Below are 22,691 nucleotides of genomic sequence, written 5' to 3' on the forward strand. Positions count from 1 at the left end.
TGACGATGTGGCAACATATGGCACTTGTCACTACAGCATCTTTGTTTTGTATTCGTTCGTACATTTCAATCAAAGCAACCGGTCACCATTTTTCAATTCGATCCTTTTTGCATTATCGTAGATTAAGTTATTTATAATAAAGTATCATTATCATTATAACGTAAAGATCGTGCATTATTTATTCATCAGTCTCAACAAGACACAACAATAATGTAGCTAAAATCATCAAAAACCGAATATAGGGAGGTACTGTTATATTGGAGCTATGCGAAGACGTGGACCTGCACAGGCAATTTTTTGTCATAGGCTGTCGAATTCATTACGAACTTCAAATACCAGATTTGAAACAATTCCGGTGAATAATGTCGCTAAAATCATCAAAATACCGAATATCGGGAGGTACCATTATATTCTAAATAAAACGGGCTAAATAAAAACGTGGACCTATACATACAAGTTTTCGTCACACGAACTAGGACCCATTTCGACCTACAAATACCAATTTTTAGACAAATACGTGAAAAAATGTGACAAAAATCATAGAAATACCGAATATCGGAAGGTACCGTTATGTGAGGACAATATATCTAATTTTCATTTCATCCTAGACACAATACAAATTGTTTTGCTAAATTTTGACGCTCTACGTCAAATAATGTGGGGTGTATCGTGATTTCAACACACAGACAGACGGATATCGTATGAATATATATACTTTATGGGGTCTACGACGAATATTTAGGGATGTAACAGACGGAATGACAAAGCTAATTCAAATGACAGAATGACAAAGTTAATATAAGCATAAATCCCATTTGAGAAACCCCGCGTTGTAAACAAGCACCAGGTTGTAGAAAATAACGGCGGCAGGCTGCTGATGGGCGGCGCCATTTTGGCAAAGGAAAAAAACAATTTTTAAAAACGAAACTGAATATTATAATATTATAAAAATATTAAATATATTGATGTGCTACATTTAAGCTGGTTTAACATTACTAATTGTTCGGATTTACACAAAAAAAGCAGCGCAGCCAACGACCTAAAGCCGGCCGATTTCTTCCTCGAGTTGAAGGAACTTTCTCCCGCGGTTCATTTAATGAATGTGTCCAGCGGTTCGATTTCCTCATGTCTCATTCGTAAACAACAGAGGTCCCTCGGGGATTTTGCTTTCTTGTTCTTTTTTATCGGGCGTACCTTTTTGATTTCTTATTTGTTTCGTTGGGGACGTCTTTCATTTTTGTTTCCCAACAAACAAAGCGAACAAACAACGACGCGCACAAGCAAGCAGCAGTTGAGCAGTTGGAATTGGAGGAATTGGTTGGAATTTGAGGAATTGGACATATTGGGACATTGGTTGGACCAACCTATATTGGAAAACATAAGCCGGGACAACTCTAGTTTAGTAAAAACTTCGGTTTTTTTTAAATATTTTCCAGAGGTAGGTATTTTTACCCTGATCCCTGGAAACTATTTTTTTCTTGGGGGACGGACCCGGGACCCCAGATTTTTCACATTATAAACCTTTTATTCCATAGAAAGTGAGCCAAGGAGACGAGGAGACACAAAAAAAAGTAATTCACATTCCCTAAGGCCCATGAAAGTGAGATGTATCGCTTTTTAATGATTTACATGGCTACTCAAGCATTTATCTGAGTGGACATTTGCATATATTTTGTATAACCAGAAATTCCTTGTATTTGAAGAAAGGTCAGAAAGGGAAAGGAAATGGATGAAAATAAGTTGCAACATTTTATAAAAAATTTGTGTCGAGTATGTTCTGCTGGCATCACTGAAGCAGCCAAGAACATTTCGGACCATCTAAATGAGAAGCCAGATTGTCCAACAATAATGGAGCTATTAACAATAATAGTCCCACAAAGCTGCAATGATGAGTACCCAGATGAATTACCAAAGAAGGTGTGTATGGCGTGTGTTCAGCAACTGCAAAGTATTTACGAGTTTATGGAATCGTATAAAGAAGCCAATAAAAAATTACTCAAACTACTGAAGGACCCTGATTTCTACGAAGAGGAAACAATAGATAATAAAGTAGAATATAAATTGGATACCTTTTTAGACGAAGAAGTAGTCGATTACAATATATGTAAGGATAAGACTACAACTTTGAATATAGACTATTATAGGATGGAAGAGAAATTGATAGATGTAGTATGGACAGATGAATGTGAAGATACTTATCATAAAAGGTAAATAGTTAGTTTGCTCGATTTTTCAAAGGTATTTTAATAAAAAATATATTGTTTATTGTAGCTGTGAAGTTTTAACGGAAACAGATCCAATTCAAAACCAATCCACGCAAAATCCAAAGTCTACAATGGACATTACACCAAAAAATATTCAAGATTCGCCAGAGAGTGATTTGGATTGTAAAGCAATGTCACCCGATCGGATACAGTATGAAAATGAAAAAGACAAGAAACATACTGCAAAATCTAGAAGATCAAGAACCACCATGGAACGTAAAGATGCCAAAGAATCTTCAGAGAGCACTCAAGACAATAAAGATAAGTCCAATCGACGACGGAAGAACAAAAAGCAAGTAAACAAAAAACCAATTGAATGTGAATTTTGCGGAAGAGGTATTTATGTATGTAAATAATTCCAAAACAAATTGAGAAACTGTGAAATTCTTCTTTAATTTTCTAGTATTTGACAAAGAGTACAAATACAGGACCCATTTACAAATACATTCGGGTATGTTTCGGTTAACGTAGCTTTTCTAACTCCACGCTTTTCAACACTTTTTCTTTTCTGCACACACAGAGGAAAAATCTCACCTTTGTCCCGAATGTGGAAAAGGTTTTAAAACGAATGCGTCTTTAACGGTCCACATGAAACGTCACAAGGGAGAGAAAAATGTCCAGTGCCCCCAGTGTCCAAGAAGATTTATAGACACAAGTGGCCTCCATGGTCATATGTATGTTCACAAAGACAATAAAGCATTTGTCTGTGACATTTGTGGTTTCGCCTTCCATGCGGCCTATTTGCTGAAAAGACATCGTTTTTTACATACCGGCATAAAGAACCATGCCTGTGTAAATTGTGATCAGCGGTATGTGTTAAGATTACAATTCTAAAATGTTAATGAATTCCTTTTTACATTAATTTGTTTTAGTTTTGCCACAATTAAGGCACTACGTCGTCATTTAATTACTCATACGGGTGAAAAACCATTTGAATGCCATTATTGCGATCGGAGTTTTGGTCAGAGTCAGGATTGTCACAATCACATGAGAATCCATGTGGGGAAAAACATACATTTATGTGAATTGTGTCCTTTGCGTTTTCCACTAGTCCGAGAGTTGCGCGTTCATTTTGCAACACATAAGGTGAGAACTGTTATTAATGAACACATATCACATCTAATAATTTTGTTTAATTTATTTGATAGAATGACGATGAAGAAACACGTACGAAAAATCTCGAGGCCCGAAAAATAGAAGTAATTAATCTCAAAACTAATTTTGGATATAAAAGAGATTGAAATGGTCAATGAGCCGTGATTTTAGGCCTAGAAAGCACTATTGCAATGTATCCAAAGACGTACTCCTATTTTTTTTTAATTCAACTGTGCCTGTCATTCGGTAATTTGTTTTGTTAAAATACTTGTTGCTTTTAAAAGAAACTCCAATTTTTTAAATTTATGTTTGGAAAGGAAATTGTGTTTTTTATGTATGACCATGGTGAAGAGCACAGGTACAGTCATTTGAGAGTAGCATCGAATCCCAGCTGATTAGTCTCTGCAGTTTGCAGTTATATTAGAGTCCATGGTAGAAGAATACGGGTAATTGTATCGACACAGCTGTTGATACCATGAACTGTCAAACCAATTTTGAATAAAAATTCGTAAAATATTTAAAAATTGTTGAAAAAGGCACATCATAGCAACCTCCGATTGGCGTCGTATAAGAAAACATATACAAATGTATTTATTTCTGAAGCGCTGATGCTGTATTCTTCTACAATTCTTCTGAGTCCTTGTTACCTGAATTATTTCATCACGAGAAGAGTGTGACAACCATACCCGCCATGCCGTACAAAAAAAAACTTACCATGTCCACTGTGATAAAATATTTCGTACAACCCTATTATCCAAGAACGCACGGTCCATATCTTGCAAGCAATCAAATACAATCGCAGCAAATTAAAAGAAGAACAAAAAAAAAAACAATTAAAAAAGCTGTAAGTTCGGCCGAATTTTGAATACCTTCCATCATTTGGAACGAATTTGACAATTCTCAAAATCAATAAAATCCGTTAAAAATTATGTTCAAATCTTAAAAATACCGAATGTGGACCTGCATGACTCATTTTTAATAACAAAAGTCCTGCAGACATAATACACATTTGAGTAAAATTTTATTAATCTACTTTATTTCGTTCGGAAGCTAGAGTGATTTCCACAAACGGACGGACATCGCTAAATCGACATGGAATTTTATGCTGATCAGGAATATATGTACTTTGTGGGGTTTAAAATGTATATTTCGAGGTGTTACAAACGGAATGACAAACTTAATATACCCTCCATACTATGGTGGAGGGTAAAATATCTTTTAATTTTATTTTTCATTTGTACAGATTTTCCTTTTTTAATTGTTCCCATTTATTCCCAACTTAGTCGTTAATGAATGACGCAGACCGTATACCTATTCTTGGTGATTTTAATATGGCTTCCATTGCCAGATTCTGAAGCCTTGATTCCTTTGACGTCCGAAGCGAATAGATTCTCGTAGATTGTATAATCTTTACCTCAGAAGATTTAAAATAATTTTAAATCCAACCCTAAATCCTTCTATGATTTTGTTAACTTACCATAGTGGATAAGTAACGTTTGTTCCTGAATTTCGGTAGCATTCATTTAAATACAATAAATACATCCATTCATGATACAATGTACATTGTACCATGCATCCATTTAACTTTAGTGGTGAAAAAACGTCGAAGTCGTACGTCATGTATTTAGGTAGGCCTGCAAAAAATGGCGACGGCGCCGTTGAAAAATATCATTCAACTTCGTTGTCTAGCCTGGCTCATTGGAGGTTATTCCCTTTTGTGCTGCCATTCGCATCGTTTGGAACGCTTTTGAATTTTGTGCAACACGATAAACACGTAAATTTTGGAAATTTCCTAATTTCGGAAATAAATTACACGGAATTAATGTCTTATTTCAAACGAAAGTTGTGTAAAATTGAGCGAAAACTATTCTAAATACTGCAACAGAACGATTTCAAGAACAATAATGCCGGTGTCACTGGATCGAATGTGTCGCACATGCATCTTCGATGGAACACTCGAATATATGCCACTCATCGAACGGGAGTTGGTGCCGTTGGCAACAACAACTATAGAAGAACTCAATATTAGCATAATGGACTTGCTGAAAGCGTCCATACCACAACTAAAATTGGATCCCAATGCCAAACTTCCGAAAAACATTTGTCTCGACTGCGTGGGCCGAGCAAAGGAATTTTATGTTTTTCAGCAAAGATGCTTGGAAGTGGAAAATCAGTTTGATGACATTTTGGAAACAATGATAATGGCAAAATCTGAAGATGACAATGATAATGGAAACTCATTCTATTATGTTTATGAGACCGAACTCGATGAAGGAGAAAATCTGGAGAATGCAGAAGCAATAGGTATAGAAGAGGTGGCAGATGTTGTAGAAGAATTGCAAGAATTACCGGTGGAAAAATGCAAAGAGGAGGTGGAAGAAATAGAAGAAGTAGTAGAGGAGGTGGGCGAAGAGATAGGAGAAGAAGTTGTTGTGGAGGAAGTTGAAGGAGGTGATAGTCCAATGTGGACTATATTTGATCCGGACGAAGAACGTAATGAGGATGATTTTGTGGTGTAAGTTGTTTTGGGTGCTTTTATTGAAAGGTTACTATGATTTGTTTTTGCCTACTATAAAGCACTACGATTACGAAGGAAGAGACCAGCGAATCAAGCGAGGAACTAAGTGATCATGAGGACGAAGTTTACTTCCAGTGCACCGCTTGTGACAAGAAATGTAAAACCGAAGGTTCCCTAAAGAAGCATATGCGAATTCACAAAGAAAAGAGGGAAGGCAACAAGTGTGTCTGCCAAGTTTGCAATAGAAGTAATACAAACCTATCAAATTACAATAATTGTACGCAATATTAAGATAATTTCTCTTTATTGTAGCATTTTTACATCCATACCTTTTGAGGCGTCATATGCGCCATCATAATGGTAAGTCAATTTTTGTTAATAACTTCAATCAAGAAATCTTAAACTGTTATTTTATTTTAGGTGAGAAACCATACCTGTGTCAGGTATGTGGCAAAGCCTTTAAAACCACCAGCAATTTAAATCAACACACTGTACGACATCAAACCGAAAAACTCTTTGCCTGTTCAGAGTGCCCGAAAAAGTTCATTGCTCGCAATGACTTGGTTTCCCACTATGAAAAGCACAAACCCAAACCGAAAATTTTTGTTTGTGATGTTTGTGGACATGGCTTTGCCAAAGAATATCGCTTAAAGAAACACAAAATATTCCACACGAATGAAAGGCGTTATGCCTGTGAGTTTTGTGATAAACGGTAAGTTTGAAATAGGTCGAATGGTATTTCAAAAATAATTTGTAAATTGTTTTATTGTTTCTAGATTCTTTACCAATGAGAAGCGAAATCGCCATACGCGCATACATACCGGCGAAAAACCATATAAATGTACTTTTTGCGAGAAGGCCTATCGCCAATCGAATGAGCTGACTAAACATTTGCGCATGCATTTGGGTGAGAATATTTACCAATGCCAATTATGTCCACAAAGATACCCAACAGTACGGTTGCTGCAAGATCATTTTGGCACACACAAAGATGACGATGAAGAGACAAGGGCCAGAAATTTAGCTGCTTTTAATGCCACAGAAATTAAAGGTATATTCTTTAAGAAAATAGAAATAGAAATCTAATTTAGACATACAATATTACTACTAACAGAAAGCTAAATAAATTAACAAGTTGTAAGCCTAAACTAAAAAAAAAAACTTAGAATGTTTATTTTTATTGTAAAACAAGTAAAAAAGCTGTAAGTTCGGCCGGGCTGATCTCTGAAACCCTCCACCATTTGGAACGAATTTGGCAATTTTCAAAAAAATAAAGTCTGTTAAAATCTTAAAAATACCGAATGTATCCAAAAAAAATAAAATCTTAAAAATGCCGAATGTAGCCGTTATATTCGGGTCTATACGATGACGTGGACCTGCATAGGCAACTTTTGTCACAAACCATTACAATATTCAAATGCGAAACTTGAAAAAAATCGGTGTCGCTAAAGTTATCAAAATACCGTGTAGGTACCGATATATGAGGGCTATACGAAGACGTGGACCTGCACAGACAATTTTCTGTCATAGACTGTAGTATCCATTACGAACTTCAAATACCAAATTTGAAACAATTCCGGTGAATAATGTCGCTAAAATCATCAAAATACCGAATATCGAGAGGTACCGATATATGAGGGCTATACGAAGGCGTGAACCTGCACGAACAATTTTCTGTCATATGCTGTTGTATCAATTACGAACTTCAAATACCAAATTTGAAACAATTCCGGTGAATAATGTCGCCAAAACCATCCAAATTCCGAAAAAAAGGAGGTACGATTATATGGTGGCCATACGAAGACGAGGATCAGCACAGGCAATTTTCTGTTATAAGCTGCAGTACTAATAACGAACTTCAAATACCAAATTTGAAACAATTGCGGTGAATAATGTCGCCAAAACCCTCAAAATTCCGAAAAAAAAGGGAGGTACGATTATATGGTGGCTATACGAAGACGAGGATCAGCACAGGCAATTTTCTGTCATAAGCTGCAGTACTAATAACGAACTTCAAATACCAAATTTGAAACAATTGCGGTGAATAGTGTCGCTAAAAACATCAAAATACTGAATATCGGGAGGTACTGTTGTATGGTGGCTATGCGAAGACGTGGACCTACTTCACCAATTTTCAATACCAAAAGTCCTGCAGATATAATACACATTTGAGTAAAATTTTATCAACCAAATTCATTTCGTTCGGAAACTAGAGTGATTTCCATAGACGGATAGACGGATGGACAGATCGGCTAGATCGTCTTAGAATTTTACGCTGTTCCAGAATATATATACTTTGTGGGGTCTAAAATGTATATTTCGAAGTGTTACAAACGGAATGACAAACATAATAAACCCTCCATACTATGGTGGAGGGTATAAAAAAGCATGAAGACTGTTGCACATTGTTTAAGCTCTCTCATACTCGAAGGGGCACATCAGCTGTACAGTAATATTGATAGTGAGTGTGGCCCTAATGTTGCCTTATATCACAGAGGTCTGCATTTGGGTTATAGCATACGTTTAATTTGTTTCATTTAATTCTTTCTAAAAAATTCTGATTCAGAATAAGTCTTATTCACTCCGATTTGCCTGTGTATCTTCATGTGTATTTCAATTTAATAGCATTGACGATTCGAAAGTTATCTCGCGAGAATAAGAACGATTCCTTCATATTCATTTGATATCAATATGTATACAATCATTAAATAATAAATCAAGTGCTTTTTGTTTTCAACCTGCTGTTACATTATTTTAATCTTTCTTTTTATAACCAAATTTAATTCTCAAATTATGAACTTCAATTTTTCGGGCTTCAAGATTTCTCTTACGGGTTTCTTCATCATCGTTCTAAAAAAATTAGAAAAATAATTTTATTACTTTAGATACCTTTATCGATTTGTTTGAAAAATTCCCTCACCCTATGTGTTGCGAAATGAACACGCAAATCCCGGACCAGGGGAAAACGCAAAGGACATAATTCACACTGATAGATGTTCTCACCGACATGTTGTTTCATATGCTTATTACAATCGTTACTCTGGGCAAAGGCACGATCACAATAATGGCACACATATGGTTTCTCGCCCGTATGAGTACGAACATGACGGCGTAGCTTTTCGGCAGTTACAAATCTAAAAAAAGAAACAATAAAACTATGACATTCGGCATCCAATATGGAATTTTACTCCTTTGCAGATGTTACCGTAAATCGCAATGTTCACAGGGATGTGGTTTTACCCCCCTATGGTATAAGTTATGTTTCCTCAGCATATAGGCCATATGAAAGGCAGCGCCACAGGTGTCGCACACAAATGGTTTCTCTTTTTTGTGCACTAACATATGACAATAGAGTCCACTGGCGCAGACAAATTGTTTCGGACATTGGGGACACTGCATATTCTTTTCACCCTTGTGGCGCAGCATATGGGTATACAAACTACTTCGAACTTTAAAACTCTTGCCGCATTCAACACACAAATATGGTTCTTCACCTGCAAGTGGTGGTTCATGATTTAAGATATAACAAAAAAGAAGTAATTTCACTAAATTAAAACTATTACCAGTATGGGTGCGCGTGTGATTCCTGTAGGCAGTGGCATGGTAAAACACTTCGATAGAAATACAGAATATAATTTAATTACCCTTGTTTTTACAATCAAGTCATCCGCAACTAACCTTTGCCACAAAATTCACATTTGTAGCTTTTTCCCTGCTTTTTGATTTTTACATGTTTATGTTCAGTTTGGACATGTTGCCTCCATTTGGGCACACTATCAAGTACCATTTCGCATTCCGGGCAGTTGTAAGTTCCATCTTTATTCTTTCGAGGTTCCTTTTCGTCGGAGTCCGGTTTCTGTTCTATTGCCGATTTAATTTGCTCCTTTTCGCAACTTGTGGTTCTATTTGGTAATGGTGCCATGTCCTTTAACAAATCATTGCTATGATAAAAATTTGAAAATAATAATAGTTGTTAATTATTGAACGCACATCAAGACATTATTACCTTTCATCTAAACTACTCTCGCTAATTTTGGCATCATTATCTACCCATTTAATACCGACATACCCGGGCCCATGGTCCTCATCCTCTCCATCATGGCTCTCGCTATTATATGCATCATTATCTGTCCATTTAATATCGACATCCTCGACTTCCACATTATCCTCCTCCTCTACATGTTTCTCGATAATGTCTATTTCATAATCTACTGGCAACAGTGAATCAATGTCATCGTCCACAAAATTTTGCATTTGTTGTTGTTGCTGGGACACCTTTTGCACAGTTTCCTTTGTCGTGGACTTAACATCTTTTAACAATTTCTGTAACTTTTCATTGGCGTGTCGATATGCCACCAAAAACTTGTATGTCTTCTGTAATTGTTGAATACATGTCATGCAGACAATTTTTGGTAGTTCGTCTAGGAAGCCAATCTCAATTTGGGGTTCTAGCGCTATCAGTACATCCATTATTGATGGACTTCCGGACTCATCCAATAAGGGTTCATAAATACATTTTACAGATATTTTATTTGCATCACTGCTACTGGCCGTACATGTCCTACATAATTCTTTCAGTGGAAGTATAGGGGAACTATTTTTGTCCATTTCTACTCCTTTCCAGAGATTTGTTTGTCAGAAGATTTCAACTCGAGCTCCTGACAAAAACAACAACATAACGACAATGCAATCAGCTGGAAAGTTCATTGCAATGAGCCGTGGAACTAGCTTACAATTTTTTTTAGAAATAATAATAATATGGTTCTAAATATTTTCCAGAATCCGCAATATAGTAGTACTCATGGTACAATGATATCAAGGTAGGGATATGATACCATATGATTTCAATTCTTTTATTGTCTTGGCTTAATATGTCATCTTTATTTGTTTATGTATGTGTTTTCTTTTCAATAACAAAAAAAATTGTTCAGGACACATTCAAATTCGGATGTTTTCAAAATGTTTATTTCATCGTACGCATCGACAAAATCTAGAGTTTTTGTAGCGAAATAATCCTTTAGAGATATATAGAATCTGGTTTTGAAAAGAAGTGTTGACCTTTCATTCAGTTATCGCGTTTTTCAATTATTTATTCAAAATAAATGCAACAAGTTGTTTGATTTTTTATTGTCTTGATACTAATTCTGACATTACAAGCCAAACAGGTAGACCTCTATACTTGCAATTTTTTCAAAGTTGGCCTACCTTCTCTTCATTATACCATGATTCTGAACACTTTTATATTTAAAAGAAAACACCAAGAAAATAAAATCATGTGGTTTCATAGGCCTACGTACTATATGTTATCCTGAACTCAATTACCCCATAGGATTGATGTTTATCAGTCATTAATGTTCTGCCCCTTGTTTCTTTCCGAAGTGCGACTTAGTTCAATTCGGCATCAACTCTTCCAAAATACACGACTAGTTCAGTGGCTCATTTTAATGAATATGGCAACTGATTGCGTTGCCCCCATGTCCCATTCGTAAACAACAGCAATTGGGATTTTACTTTCTGCCTATTTTTATCGGGATCTATGTTTTATTGTTTTGTCCTTCTTATAGGTTTCGTTTGGAACGTTTTTACTTTTGTATTGCAAAAGGCACAAAAAGCTCCTGGTGTACTAACTAGCTGCTGGAACACAGTAAAATAATAAATAAATAAATGCTTTAAATAATATATATTGGTCATTTTAACAAAAAAACGGTGGTCATTATGCCTGTTAAAATAGAAGATGTGTGCCGTACGTGCATGTATGATGGATCAGGCTCCCTGAAAGCAGAAGAGATGGCTACTGGAAAGCAGGACAAGCAAATGCTACCACTTAACACAATTGTAAACAGTAACGAAGAACAAACCCATCCACCAACTCTATTGGAACTCTTAAAAATCTCCATTCCACAGCTGAAATTACAACAAAATGACAGGCTTCCGAAGAATATATGCATAGAATGCGCAAACAATATAAAGGAGTTCAATTATTTCCGAGAAAAATGTTTAAGCGTAGAACGGCATCTTTATGAACTCTTACAAACATCAGATACTGCTGCTGCTGCTGCAAGTAAAAAGCCAGACGATGAGGAAGAACATCCATTTTTTGATATGTTCGAAAAGGCCTTGGATGTGGACGACGAAAAATTAATGAAATCTGAAGTGGAGGAAGATGTTTTCATAGATCAAAACTCATTTCAGTCCGATCAGTTTGTCGATGATGAAATGGCACAAGACAATGAAGAGGAATTTATAAAAAGCGTAAAAAGTTCAAGCGATTTTAGTATAGATTTTGAATTGGACACCGACAGTGATAGCAACTTTGGTGAAAAGTAGGTAGTATATAGGAATACTGCAATACTTGTTCCTTATTTCCTTTTTTTATCTATTGTAGGAAGAAATCCACAAAAAAGGAGAAATCTACAAAATCGAATAAAAAGTCCAGTGAATCGAAAAATAAAAATAGTACCCAAGAGTCATTTCCCTGTACGCAATGTAAAAAGCAGCTAAAAACTGAAGCATCCTTAAAGAAACATTTACAACTGCATGAACGTAAAGCAGGAGAAGATCGTGAACGAAAATATGTGTGCAATGTTTGTGATAGAGGTATACATTTAACTTTATCAATATGATCTGACTTGTAACCCAAATTCAATACAATATTTTGCCTATTTCAGGATTTCCTCATGCGTATATGTTACGAGATCACTTACGATCACATAGCGGTAAGTTGAGGTTTTAGAGTAGATAGGGTAGGGCCAAAATTGAAAATCCCTGGTCTGTTCCAGAACTACAAGAACGTAAAAGTTTTTACTACGATAACCGATTTTCCCTTTATGATATCGAAAAATATTAAAAAAAAAATAGTAGATTCTTGAGGTTCTGGAACATACCACCCATACTTGTTTTGTCCTGTAATGAAAAATAAATATATGCAGGTGAAAAGCCATTCCTCTGCTCCGAATGCGGCAAAGGATTCACCACATCGAGCAGTTTGAAGCAACATACATTCCGTCACAAAAAAGAAAGACAATTCACATGTCCCGATTGCCCGAAAGCATTTACCACACGAACTGATTTATCGTCACATTCCGTGGTACATCGGGAAAAGTCGCGTACTCATGTTTGTGATTTGTGCGGCAGAGGATTTACGCGGGCGTTTGTTTTGAAGCAGCATAAAATGTATCATCGTAACGAACGAGCATTCTCTTGTGAGTTCTGTGAAAAACGGTAAGAGTGGATATGGTTTTTTTTTTTTCATATATTCCATTAATAGTTATTTTTTGATATTTTAGATTCAATACAAATGAGAAACTTCAGCGGCACACACGCATACATACTGGTGAAAAACCGTACAAATGCAAATATTGCGAAAAGGCCTATTGTCAGTCGAACGAGTTAACGAAACATTTGCGATTCCATTTGGGTGAAAATGTCTATCAGTGCGCATTGTGTCCACAACGATTTGCAACGGTTAAATTAGTAAAAGAACACTTTATATTGCATAAAAACGATGATGAGGAAACAAGAGCTCGAAATGTAGCTGAACTGAATGCACTAGAAATAAAAGGAATATTTTGTAGATAAATTATAAATGTGTTTCATGTGATTTTTTTTTCTTATTACACTGTTGGTTCCAATTGAGAATTATTTATCGATTTTTTAAACGCCTTAAGGTGAGAGTACGTAAGGAGCTTGAAGTCTTCGCATGGCATATTTTGTGACATCGTAAAAGAGCCCACTCGAAACCTGTCGTCGTTTTTACTTATAATGTGACATTAATTTGCCTAGCCATGATGCTGCTTATGTGCTCACACTTTAATATATCAATAATGCTCTGTTCCAGAACCTGGAAGAATATAGTAGTTTTGATTTTTTTTTCGATATCTTAGAGGGAAAATCTATTATCGTAGTAACATTTCTTTACATTCCTACAGTTCTGGAACAAAGCAAAAAAGGACGAGTTCTACTATTATCACTATTTTTTCATTCTCGCAAGATTTGGAATAGAGCTTCCTACCTATAAAAAAGTGGAAACGATTTCATCTCCTCAGTCGTAACTCCATACCTTTTCAAATCATTATTTATATGTTATTTCTTACCCATCGTCTCATGATCAGTTTTTTGTTTTCTTTATTCGAATAAGTTCCGTACCAATTTAATTTACGAAATTTCTCCCCATTCTCGGGAATTCCAGCAGAGACGGTAAATGGATGGATGGAACCCGTTATTTCTATTTATTTTTGTCAATTTATTTATTTGGGTCTAACTCTAGTAAAATCTCTTCAATTCAATTTTTTTGGAATTTTTTATAAAACCCCCAAAAAGTCAAAAAGGTCCCATTATGGGGGTCAAACAAATTGATGCCAAATTCTTGCTAACTCTCTTACCTTTACAAAATGCTACAATTTGTGCTAATACCTTTTCTGGGTACAGAGATATTCTCTTCTGGATACGTTCAATCGGCTATGCGAACAAAGCTACCCCTTAAATACAATTTTTATACCCTACACCTTGCCTACTGGAGGTTAAGTTCGTAAATGGGCAACGTCGGACCACGTTTTCGTATAGCTCCCATATAGCAGTACCTCCCGATATTGTACTTTTTCAATTTTTTTTTCTCTCTGGAAACATGTAACAACAGTTTCTGGCAGATTGCTCTTTTTCTACATTTACTGCTAAAACTTTCTAAACATTTTCAAAAATACTTGGCAACCCAGATTGCTTGCAACTGTCATTTGTTTATTTATGCTCAATTTTTAGCAGTAATGGCCATTCAAATGAATCTTGTTTAACAAAATACAATGTGTTATTTATGATCCGCTTTTTTGCATGATCTATATACCTTCGTCCTTTCCAGAATATCCAGAATATGCTATCTTAAATATTTCATTGATTTTAAGAAAAACTAATTACAATATGCAACGACTGGTTCCGTGGTTCATTTAAATGAATAATTCAAGTAAACTTTATTCGTGTTTGCATGTTCGCGAAATTCATTTCATATACTCCCGAACCGTTCGTTTCAATTGAAGAGCAGCATTGCAGTTTATTTATTTAACAGAAAAAAAATATTTGTGGAAGGGAAGAAGCATAAAGGGGCCACCCCCACCAAACAGGTTTTATTCAATTAACCATAAATAAATTATTTACAAGTCACAAGAGTAAAAACAACTTGTTGTTATTGTTGTCTTCGGACAACGGCAACCACGAACCAAACGAAAAATCAGTCTTTACTAAAACTTTCAACCAGCAAAACAACGACGTAGAAGTGCGACGGGTGTTTGAGAATTGTCGAAAAAAATTAAAACGAAAATGGTAACACGTACTAGTGGGACCTCCACCACGGCCATTGTCTGGTTGGTGTTAAGTGCCTTATTGGTGCTTTCACCCCTGAGTGAGGCTAAGCGAGCATTGGGTGGTGGTGGTCGTAAGACATCATCGGGTGGAGGTCACACCACCCGAAGACAGCCGGATACACATGTCACCAAACCCACATATTCCATTAGTAGTGGTAATTCTCATGCGGACCAGGCGAAACTAAGTTACCCCAACTACAATGCACAACCCAATCGTCCGGCTAGTGCTCCATCGTCATCCAATTCCCAGCCAATTGGTTGGAATGTGCCCAACAATCAACATGGTGCTGCTGGACCACCGCCAGCTTATTCGCCCAGTAACGTAGCCGGAGGAGCCAAGACCAATCTCCATGAACCACCACCGGCATATCAGAAACCCAATTATGGGGCACCACCACCAAATTACAATCAGGCCACTGGTACCCATTACGGTTCAGCTTCATATCCCCAACAACAGTTACCGGCTGGTGCCACCTATCACAGTCCCAATAATTTGCCACCAGGAGCCACTCTGTACAATAGTCCTTCACACGTTCCCGGCGGTTATCCCATGGCTGGAGGTTATCCAATGGGTGGTGGTTATCATGCCCCCGGAGGTGGTGGTGGTGGTTATTATCCTGCTAATTCTGTTCCAGCTGGTGCTAGTTATTTCCCGGCTGGTGGTCAATTGCCACCCGGTGCTGTGCTCTATTCATCGCCACCACAACAAACATCATCTGGTTTAGGTTTTGGTGAGTATGGGAGGAAATCTTTTTCATTGGTTTTTATTTTTGTTCTAGGTTTTTAATTTGAAATTTAAGTTTAAGTTCACTTAGGTAGATTTAAGTGCACTTAGGTAGATTTAGGGGACTAGGTTTTGAAAGGTACAATTAACTGTATTGGAGATAGAAAAATAGGGATCCTGAAGGTGTTGTGATTAATAAAGTCTTGAAAAGAATGACATATACCCAAGATATACGAAATATGATTTGTTATATTACAAATATTGCAGTATAAAGCATAGTTGGGCAAATTTGATATTGAATTCCAGAATAAACATGATAAGCCAATTAAAATATATCTTCTGACCGTGAAAAGACTCATAGAGCAGAAATCAATTAGTAAATCTCGCAGCCTTCTTGCCAATGAACTTTTCCGGAAATTGTTAGTGTGTGTACTTAAAAATCAAGTGCAAATTAGAAATATTCAAAAATCAGTCTAATTTTATATGTCTTTATGTATCATATCAATTTTTGCTCAACGTTACCTCTTATACTTTAAACATAGCTTGGATATCGTCACATTAAAATGTAAATTCATCACCTGATGTGGGTACTTTTTGCATAGATTGTTTTTTTTTGTGCAGTTCGTGTGAATTACCCTGATGAACGTGAGCCGCATAACTTGGTAGACAATTTTTTTTATAATTGAATTGAGTTTTTTGTTGACAAACTGAAACGTATATCACGATAGTAGAGAATTTTTCTTATTTATATCAAAAATTTCTGTAGTTTACACTTATTCCGTGAAATAACTATTTCGAACCCATGGATAATCTGTTCCAGAACTGCAAGAATGTAAATATTTTTTACTACAATAACCGAGTTTCCCTTTATTATAACGAAATTATAGTAAATTGTTGAAGGTTTTGGAACAGAGGAAGAGTCTCGTTAAGGGTAAACATTCAAATTGACCTTTTTGAGGGTTTAATCTAAAATGAGGATGGAAGATAAAATCCATTCAAATATAGCCTTGATTTTGATGTGAAAATCATGGCCACAGGTTCATGTTTATATTATGTTTACTTGCTTCTAATTCCCCCACTTTTCTATCAATTGGTTTTAATATAATTGAATTATTTTGTTTCCAGAATTTATATTTATTTTTAGGTTTTCCAGAAAAAAAATAATAATGAATTAAAATCACTCTTCTTTTGATTTATTTATTATCACTAACTACTTATCTTCCTTTCTAATATTTGCTTAGTTTGTTTGTATCAAAGTTATCCCCTCCCCTGCATGTTAAGCTTTCTATTGAAGCAGAACAATTGTGTATGGCAATAAGCTATGTACATTATTCATGCATCAGTAGACTCTCGGTGACAGATCCAAACATGTGTTAAACTTGTTTTTTGTTTTTCGAGTCACTGGCAAAAATATCTACCCCCTTTGTTTGTCCACAACAAACAGCAAAGCTTCAGACCACCGAGATCAATGATAAATAAATTGGTTATATGCCATTTATTGGATTTTCAAATAAATCTGAGAAATAAACAATTAAATAATCATTGCCAACGAGCTCTTCTCAAATGAATACAAAATATTAAAGGTAAATTAAATCAATCTGATCCAGAAATTTCATGTTTGTTGCCATATTGAAATACAGGGTGAGATAAAAAAAATGCAACAAAGTCAAAGGCCATCATTTTTATATATATTTTTTTAAATTTTATTGAATGAAAGCAAAAAATATTGGAAATAGCATCAAATTTTAGAATAAGTTTAGATTTGTTCGAATTGGTCGCCTTTGGCACGATTTTTTTTTTGGCCTTCCAACGGCCAATGAAACCGTCACACGCTGCCCGAATGTTGCTCTGCGATATTTTGGCCCATTCCCGACGAAGCGCATGCTTGCGGAATTCGACACTTTGGTATTTTTTAGTACCAACCTTGCTTTCCAAAATACTCCAGACACAATAGTCCAACGGATTGGTATCCGGAGATTTTGGTGGCCATTGTGCGCTGGAAATGAAGCGAGGAACTTTATTTTGTAACCATTCTTGGGTGGCGTCTGCTGAGTCCTTTAGGAATGTCCAAGGTTTGCGTGCCCAAGGCTTTAATATACCCTCAAGAATATTTTCGTGATAATATTCGGCATTTATTCTGATGCCACCCACGGTCGATTAATACGAGCGGAGGGCGGCCATCGGCTATTATGGCGGGCCACACTCTCTCCATGGCCGGCGCTTGAGTTCTGGTGGCCAACTGAAGGTGCACATTTTCAGCTGACCTCTTTGGCCAGTAAACACGATCATTTTGTTTGTTTACAAACTGCTGGACAACGAATGTTTTCTCATCGGGTACGAAGAAAACCCAATTCGGCAGTTCACCACTTTCAACCAAGCGAAGCAACTCTTTAGCTCTTTTTGATTCTATTTTCTTTCTGTTGCGGTGAAGGTTCTTGCACTATTTGCGCAAGGAGTATTGATATTTTCAGCTCACGAGCCATTTTTCTGCCACTGCGACGCGGGTTTCGATGAAGTCGCTTCTTTACTTTCTACCATTTCTGCTGATGTTGCTGTTTTCTTCCGTCCACTTCCTTGACGTCGGGCTACGCTACCAGTATCACGGTAACGAGCGATGGTACGAGACATGAAAGTTTCATTCTTTTAACATTTAAATGCTGGAGTGATCTAACGATAGCCACTTGTGGTTTTCCAGCCAAATATAAAGAAATCACACTATCACGCTTGAATTCCATCACGAAACTTTTCTGGAAACTTCCCACAAAAATGCTGTTGTACGCTTGTAAACAATATAATGAGCTGTCACAGGAATATTTTTAACAGCTGTCTGACGGGTGGCTTAGAAATGACAGCAGTCTCACCCTGTATATTACTCCATGGAAGTATTGTGACAAAACATGGGTTGTCAAGATCATGCTAATGACTTCTACAAACATCGATTAGCAAGAGATCTCTAAATAAAAGTAAAAATATTTGACAAAAGACAGTTGTCTAGATTTGCAGTCAAACCTGCGCTGATAAATGATACTATTTTCCTTAAAGAAGCGATTTAAATCCAGACAATTTTACATGAAAATGAAACTTAGTTTATGGAAGAGAAATTTTAAACATTTTAATAGAAGGTGCATCTCTCCATAAACTCAGATTCTTCTTTCCAGAAAATTTTCTTTTCTACCCGAGTTTCCTCTATTGAAATGATATGGGAAAACTGAGGAACTATTAAAAACTAATGATAATTATTGGATTGTGGAAACCAAAAAAACTCCAATGCATGGTGATCCATCCTCGTCTTCCTACCACAAATTCAATAACAACAATTTCATCATTTCAGTACAGTTTTGTTTGCCTTATGGTAACCATAAACCATTTTGTTGTTTGCTAATATCTCCATGTCATGCAAATTGTGTATTTTTGGGCAACGCATGAATTTCTTGACCATCAAAAGCGTATTGGCATATTTCTGTTTGCCAATTGCTTTTGTGTTGCCTTTTTTTCAATAACCCCCTCATTTGTGGGGGAAGGTGTATAAACAACGAAATTCAACACTTAACAGCGCGTATGTGTGAATCATATTTCCAAGAAAAACAAGATGTGAATATATGAATTTCCTTTGTTGTGAACTTATGAGAAAGGCTTTCAAATGCTGACTGCCGGTTGTTACTAATTGGCTTAAATTATTGTTTTACGACGACGGACAACTTAACTTTGCGAACGTTAAAATAATCTGTAATATTTGGAAGAAAGTTATTTTAAATCGGAAAAAAATGTACCAAATTGCATTGCATTTTTATACCCTCTACCATAGTATTCTTGACCAGCATAAAATTCTATGTCCATATAGCGATGTCCGTCCGTCTGTTGAAAACACTCTAGCTTCCGAACTAATTGAAGTAGATTGATAAAATTTTATTCAAATGTATATTATGTCTGCCGGACTTTTGGTATTGAAAATGGGTCATGTAGGTACACGTTTTAATATAGCGCCCATATAACAGTACCTCTCGATATTCGGTATTTTGATGATTTTAGCGACATTGTTCACAGGAATTATTTCAAATTTGGTATTTGATGTTCGTAATAGATGCTACAGCATATGACAGAAAATTATCTGTGCAAGTCTACGTCTTCGTATAGCCCCCATATAACAATACCTCTCGATATTTGGTATTTTGATGATTTTAGCGACATTATTCACCGGAATTGTTTCAAATTTGGTATTTGAATTTCGCAATGGATACCACAGCCTAAGACAGAAAATTGTCTCTGCAGGTCCACGTCTTCGTATTGCACCCATATAAAAGTACCTCCCTATATTCGGTATTTTGACGATTTTAGCGACATTATTCACTGGAATTGTTTCAAATTTGGTATTTGCAATTCATAATGGATACTACAGCCTAAGACAGAAAATTATCTATGCAGGTCCAAGACTTCGTATAGCCCCCATATAATGGTACCTGCCTATATTCGGTATTTTAATGATTTTAGCGACATTATTCACCGGAATCGTTTCAAATTTGATATTTGAAGTTCGCAATGGATACTACAACCTAAGATAGACAATTTTTTTATGTAGGCCCACGTCTTCGTATAGCCCCCATATAACAATACCTCCCGATATTCGGTATTTTGATGAATTCAGCGACATTATTCACCGGAATCGTTTCAAATTTGATATTTGAAGTTCGTAATGGATACTACAGCCTAAGACAGAAAATTGTCTGTGCAGTTCCACGTCTTCGTATAGCCCCAAATAGCAGTATTTGGGATTTGGATGATTTTAGCTACATTATTCACCGATTTTTTTTAAGTTTCGCATTTGAATATTGTAATGGCGTATGACAAAAGTTACCTATGCAGGTTCATGTGGACGTATAGACCATAATATAATAACTTTTTTCGGTATTTTTAAGTTTTTAACAAAATTTTTAACGGATTTTATTGTTTTCGTTCCAAATGGTAGAGGGTATTCAAAGTTCGGCCCGATCGAACTTACAGCATTTTTTACTTGTTCTTCCTATTTTTTTTTTATTTTAAGAGATTTTTTTTTATAAATGAAGCTCATTATTGTTGTTTTTTTTCCTCTTCCCACAGGTTCCGGTCTAGCTGCCGGTGCAATTGGAGGTGCCATTTTGGGTCATGTCCTGACTCCAACCCAAACTAAGGTTGTGGAACAGGCTCCTGCTGCTGGTAATGCTGCCGGTGGGGGTGATCGTGTCATCATTATCAACAATACAGGACAACCCATTAATGCCACGGATGCCAATGGGGCCACCATCATAAATGCTGGCGGTACACCAGCTCCAGCCACAAGTGGTGATGCTGCTGCTGCTGCCGCCGCTGCACCAATGGCTCCCTTGGCACCTTTGGTTCCAATGACCGCTGGAGATATGAATAATACAACTGTTGCCCCCATGCCTGCTGATATGACAAATGCCACAAATCCCGAACAAGCTGCTCCTCCCGCCCCGGGTGGCATTATTTGTGTTCCGGTTCGTGTGAATGCCACCGATCCCAATGATGCCAGCAAAATGATGGAGGTGGAACAAATTGCCTGCTATCCTGCACCGCCACCAGCAGCAGCACCAGCAGCCGACGGATCCATGGATCCTGCTGCTCCACCACCACCACCAGCCGAGGGTTCAGCTCCTCTGGCTCCCATGCAGCCAGTACCCGCTGGCGGATCACAACAATTGCAACAATCCACCTTGGTGGGTGAACAAAATGCCAAACCGGCCGTTTCTGGAGCCAAACGTGAACAGCAGCAAGGTCTCTTGGGCCTCATAGTGTGCTTTGTGGTTAGCTATTTGCTTGTCCATTAAGTCGATTCCCGAAATTTGTTTTTGAATCTCCTTACCTTACCAAGTTGTTATAAATTTTGTTAATCTAAGAATCTCGAACGAATCTTGTCCCAAAAAGAACAAAACAATGAAATAATTAATTAAAATTTGTGTAAGTACTGCACTCCTATTGCCCCTTTGCTTCCATGGCTATGGTTGCTGATTAGTATTCAATGCAGACAGTTTTAAAACTTGTCTATAATAACTAAATAACGTCATGGTAGTAACCTTGAATATTTAATGAATCAAATTTGCTTAACATTTGCAGAACGACGGTATATACCTCAATTGAAGAAGCTTTAAATGTAATTAAAAAAATATAGTTTTTGTTTATGATTTACAAACAGATAACCCCAATGTCCTTAAATAAATATTTGTATTAACAATTAATAAACTTCCTTTTAATTACACAAAAAAAAAATGCCAACACCTCCAATTTTCCCTATTCATTCCTTATTCTCATTCCAGTTTTACCTAGTTTTCCAAAAAGCCATCTCCTTTGACCTTTTAGTTTAACCTCTTAACTAACAAACTAAATTGTGTTACGATTACACTGAATGTAAACTACATTTGTTTGTATGTGTATTTTATTTCTGACAAACGGCAGACACTTACTTTAACACACAAACAGAGAGACAAACTAACAATATATAAAAAAAACTACTTGAAATAATAGTAATTTATGGCCTTAAAAATATGAAACTGTAATTAGGGAATTTCTATTTTATTTTGTGAAACAAGCAAGCAATCGTCTTTGTCTGTATTACTCGTTGTTTTTTTTACATTATTTACACAACAAACAACAACTATTGTTATATAAATTTATCAATATTTCCATTTTGTTGGCAGCTGCATATTGATATACAAGTAATTTTATATATATTTTTATTACTTTTGTTT

General features: G+C 36.3%; 4 protein-coding genes across 6 annotated transcripts; 3 read left to right on the top strand and 1 right to left on the bottom strand.

The window, feature by feature from the left end:
* Positions 1–1,051: 1,051 nt before the first annotated feature.
* On the top strand, positions 1,052–3,665 carry LOC101894337 (zinc finger protein 28 homolog). 2 transcript variants are annotated; one of them, XM_005185517.4, is made up of 7 exons: positions 1,052–1,438; positions 1,536–2,207; positions 2,272–2,600; positions 2,668–2,715; positions 2,785–3,073; positions 3,137–3,350; positions 3,413–3,665. In XM_005185517.4, exons 2-7 carry the CDS (start codon positions 1,726–1,728, stop codon positions 3,503–3,505), a joined length of 1,455 nt encoding a protein of 484 aa, XP_005185574.3. In that variant the 5' UTR covers positions 1,052–1,438; positions 1,536–1,725; the 3' UTR covers positions 3,506–3,665. The 2 variants fall into 2 exon arrangements, with proteins under 2 accessions (XP_005185574.3, XP_058974674.1); XM_059118691.1 differs by lacking the exon at positions 1,052–1,438 and having other exon boundaries at positions 1,473–2,207.
* Positions 3,666–5,059: 1,394 nt separating this feature from the next.
* Positions 5,060–13,463, top strand: LOC101894168 (zinc finger protein 184). Its single transcript, XM_059118745.1, has 10 exons — positions 5,060–5,874; positions 5,937–6,124; positions 6,190–6,237; positions 6,298–6,589; positions 6,654–6,960; positions 11,560–12,200; positions 12,263–12,474; positions 12,546–12,593; positions 12,807–13,098; positions 13,164–13,463. Exons 1-10 carry the CDS (start codon positions 5,264–5,266, stop codon positions 13,453–13,455), a joined length of 2,931 nt encoding a protein of 976 aa, XP_058974728.1. The 5' UTR covers positions 5,060–5,263; the 3' UTR covers positions 13,456–13,463.
* LOC101891412 (zinc finger protein 625) lies at positions 8,582–10,604 on the bottom strand. 2 transcript variants are annotated; one of them, XM_059118697.1, is made up of 6 exons: positions 9,884–10,604; positions 9,556–9,779; positions 9,441–9,488; positions 9,083–9,371; positions 8,798–9,011; positions 8,582–8,727 (listed from the first exon to the last, which is right to left on the bottom strand). In XM_059118697.1, exons 1-6 carry the CDS (start codon positions 10,483–10,485, stop codon positions 8,632–8,634), a joined length of 1,473 nt encoding a protein of 490 aa, XP_058974680.1. In that variant the 5' UTR covers positions 10,486–10,604; the 3' UTR covers positions 8,582–8,631. The 2 variants fall into 2 exon arrangements, with proteins under 2 accessions (XP_058974680.1, XP_005185559.2); XM_005185502.4 differs by having other exon boundaries at positions 9,556–9,818; positions 9,884–10,603.
* Positions 13,464–14,869: 1,406 nt separating the features above from the next.
* On the top strand, positions 14,870–22,212 carry LOC101891065 (skin secretory protein xP2). The gene is made up of 2 exons (XM_005185500.4): positions 14,870–15,958; positions 21,046–22,212. Exons 1-2 carry the CDS (start codon positions 15,184–15,186, stop codon positions 21,771–21,773), a joined length of 1,503 nt encoding a protein of 500 aa, XP_005185557.2. The 5' UTR covers positions 14,870–15,183; the 3' UTR covers positions 21,774–22,212.
* The last annotated feature ends 479 nt before the right edge of the window (positions 22,213–22,691 follow it).

This window comes from Musca domestica, unplaced genomic scaffold (genome assembly GCF_030504385.1).
Source record: "Musca domestica strain aabys unplaced genomic scaffold, Musca_domestica.polishedcontigs.V.1.1 13, whole genome shotgun sequence".
NCBI lineage: Eukaryota > Metazoa > Arthropoda > Insecta > Diptera > Muscidae > Musca > Musca domestica.

Coding starts and splice junctions, on each gene's coding strand:
- LOC101891065 (XM_005185500.4), top strand. CDS start 15,184: ATGGTAACACGTACTAGTGGGACCTCCACCACGGCCATTGTCTGGTTG. Junction 15,959..21,045: donor ATCATCTGGTTTAGGTTTTG/GTGAGTATGGGA, acceptor CTCTTCCCACAG/GTTCCGGTCTAGCTGCCGGT.
- LOC101891412 (XM_005185502.4), bottom strand. CDS start 10,485: ATGGACAAAAATAGTTCCCCTATACTTCCACTGAAAGAATTATGTAGG. Junction 9,012..9,082: donor TGTGAACATTGCGATTTACG/GTAACATCTGCA, acceptor TTCTTTTTTTAG/ATTTGTAACTGCCGAAAAGC. Junction 8,728..8,797: donor TTCATTTCGCAACACATAGG/GTGAGGGAATTT, acceptor TAATTTTTTTAG/AACGATGATGAAGAAACCCG.
- LOC101894168 (XM_059118745.1), top strand. CDS start 5,264: ATGCCGGTGTCACTGGATCGAATGTGTCGCACATGCATCTTCGATGGA. Junction 6,590..6,653: donor TGTGAGTTTTGTGATAAACG/GTAAGTTTGAAA, acceptor TATTGTTTCTAG/ATTCTTTACCAATGAGAAGC. Junction 13,099..13,163: donor TGTGAGTTCTGTGAAAAACG/GTAAGAGTGGAT, acceptor TTGATATTTTAG/ATTCAATACAAATGAGAAAC.
- LOC101894337 (XM_005185517.4), top strand. CDS start 1,726: ATGGATGAAAATAAGTTGCAACATTTTATAAAAAATTTGTGTCGAGTA. Junction 2,716..2,784: donor CCATTTACAAATACATTCGG/GTATGTTTCGGT, acceptor CTGCACACACAG/AGGAAAAATCTCACCTTTGT. Junction 3,074..3,136: donor TGTGTAAATTGTGATCAGCG/GTATGTGTTAAG, acceptor AATTTGTTTTAG/TTTTGCCACAATTAAGGCAC.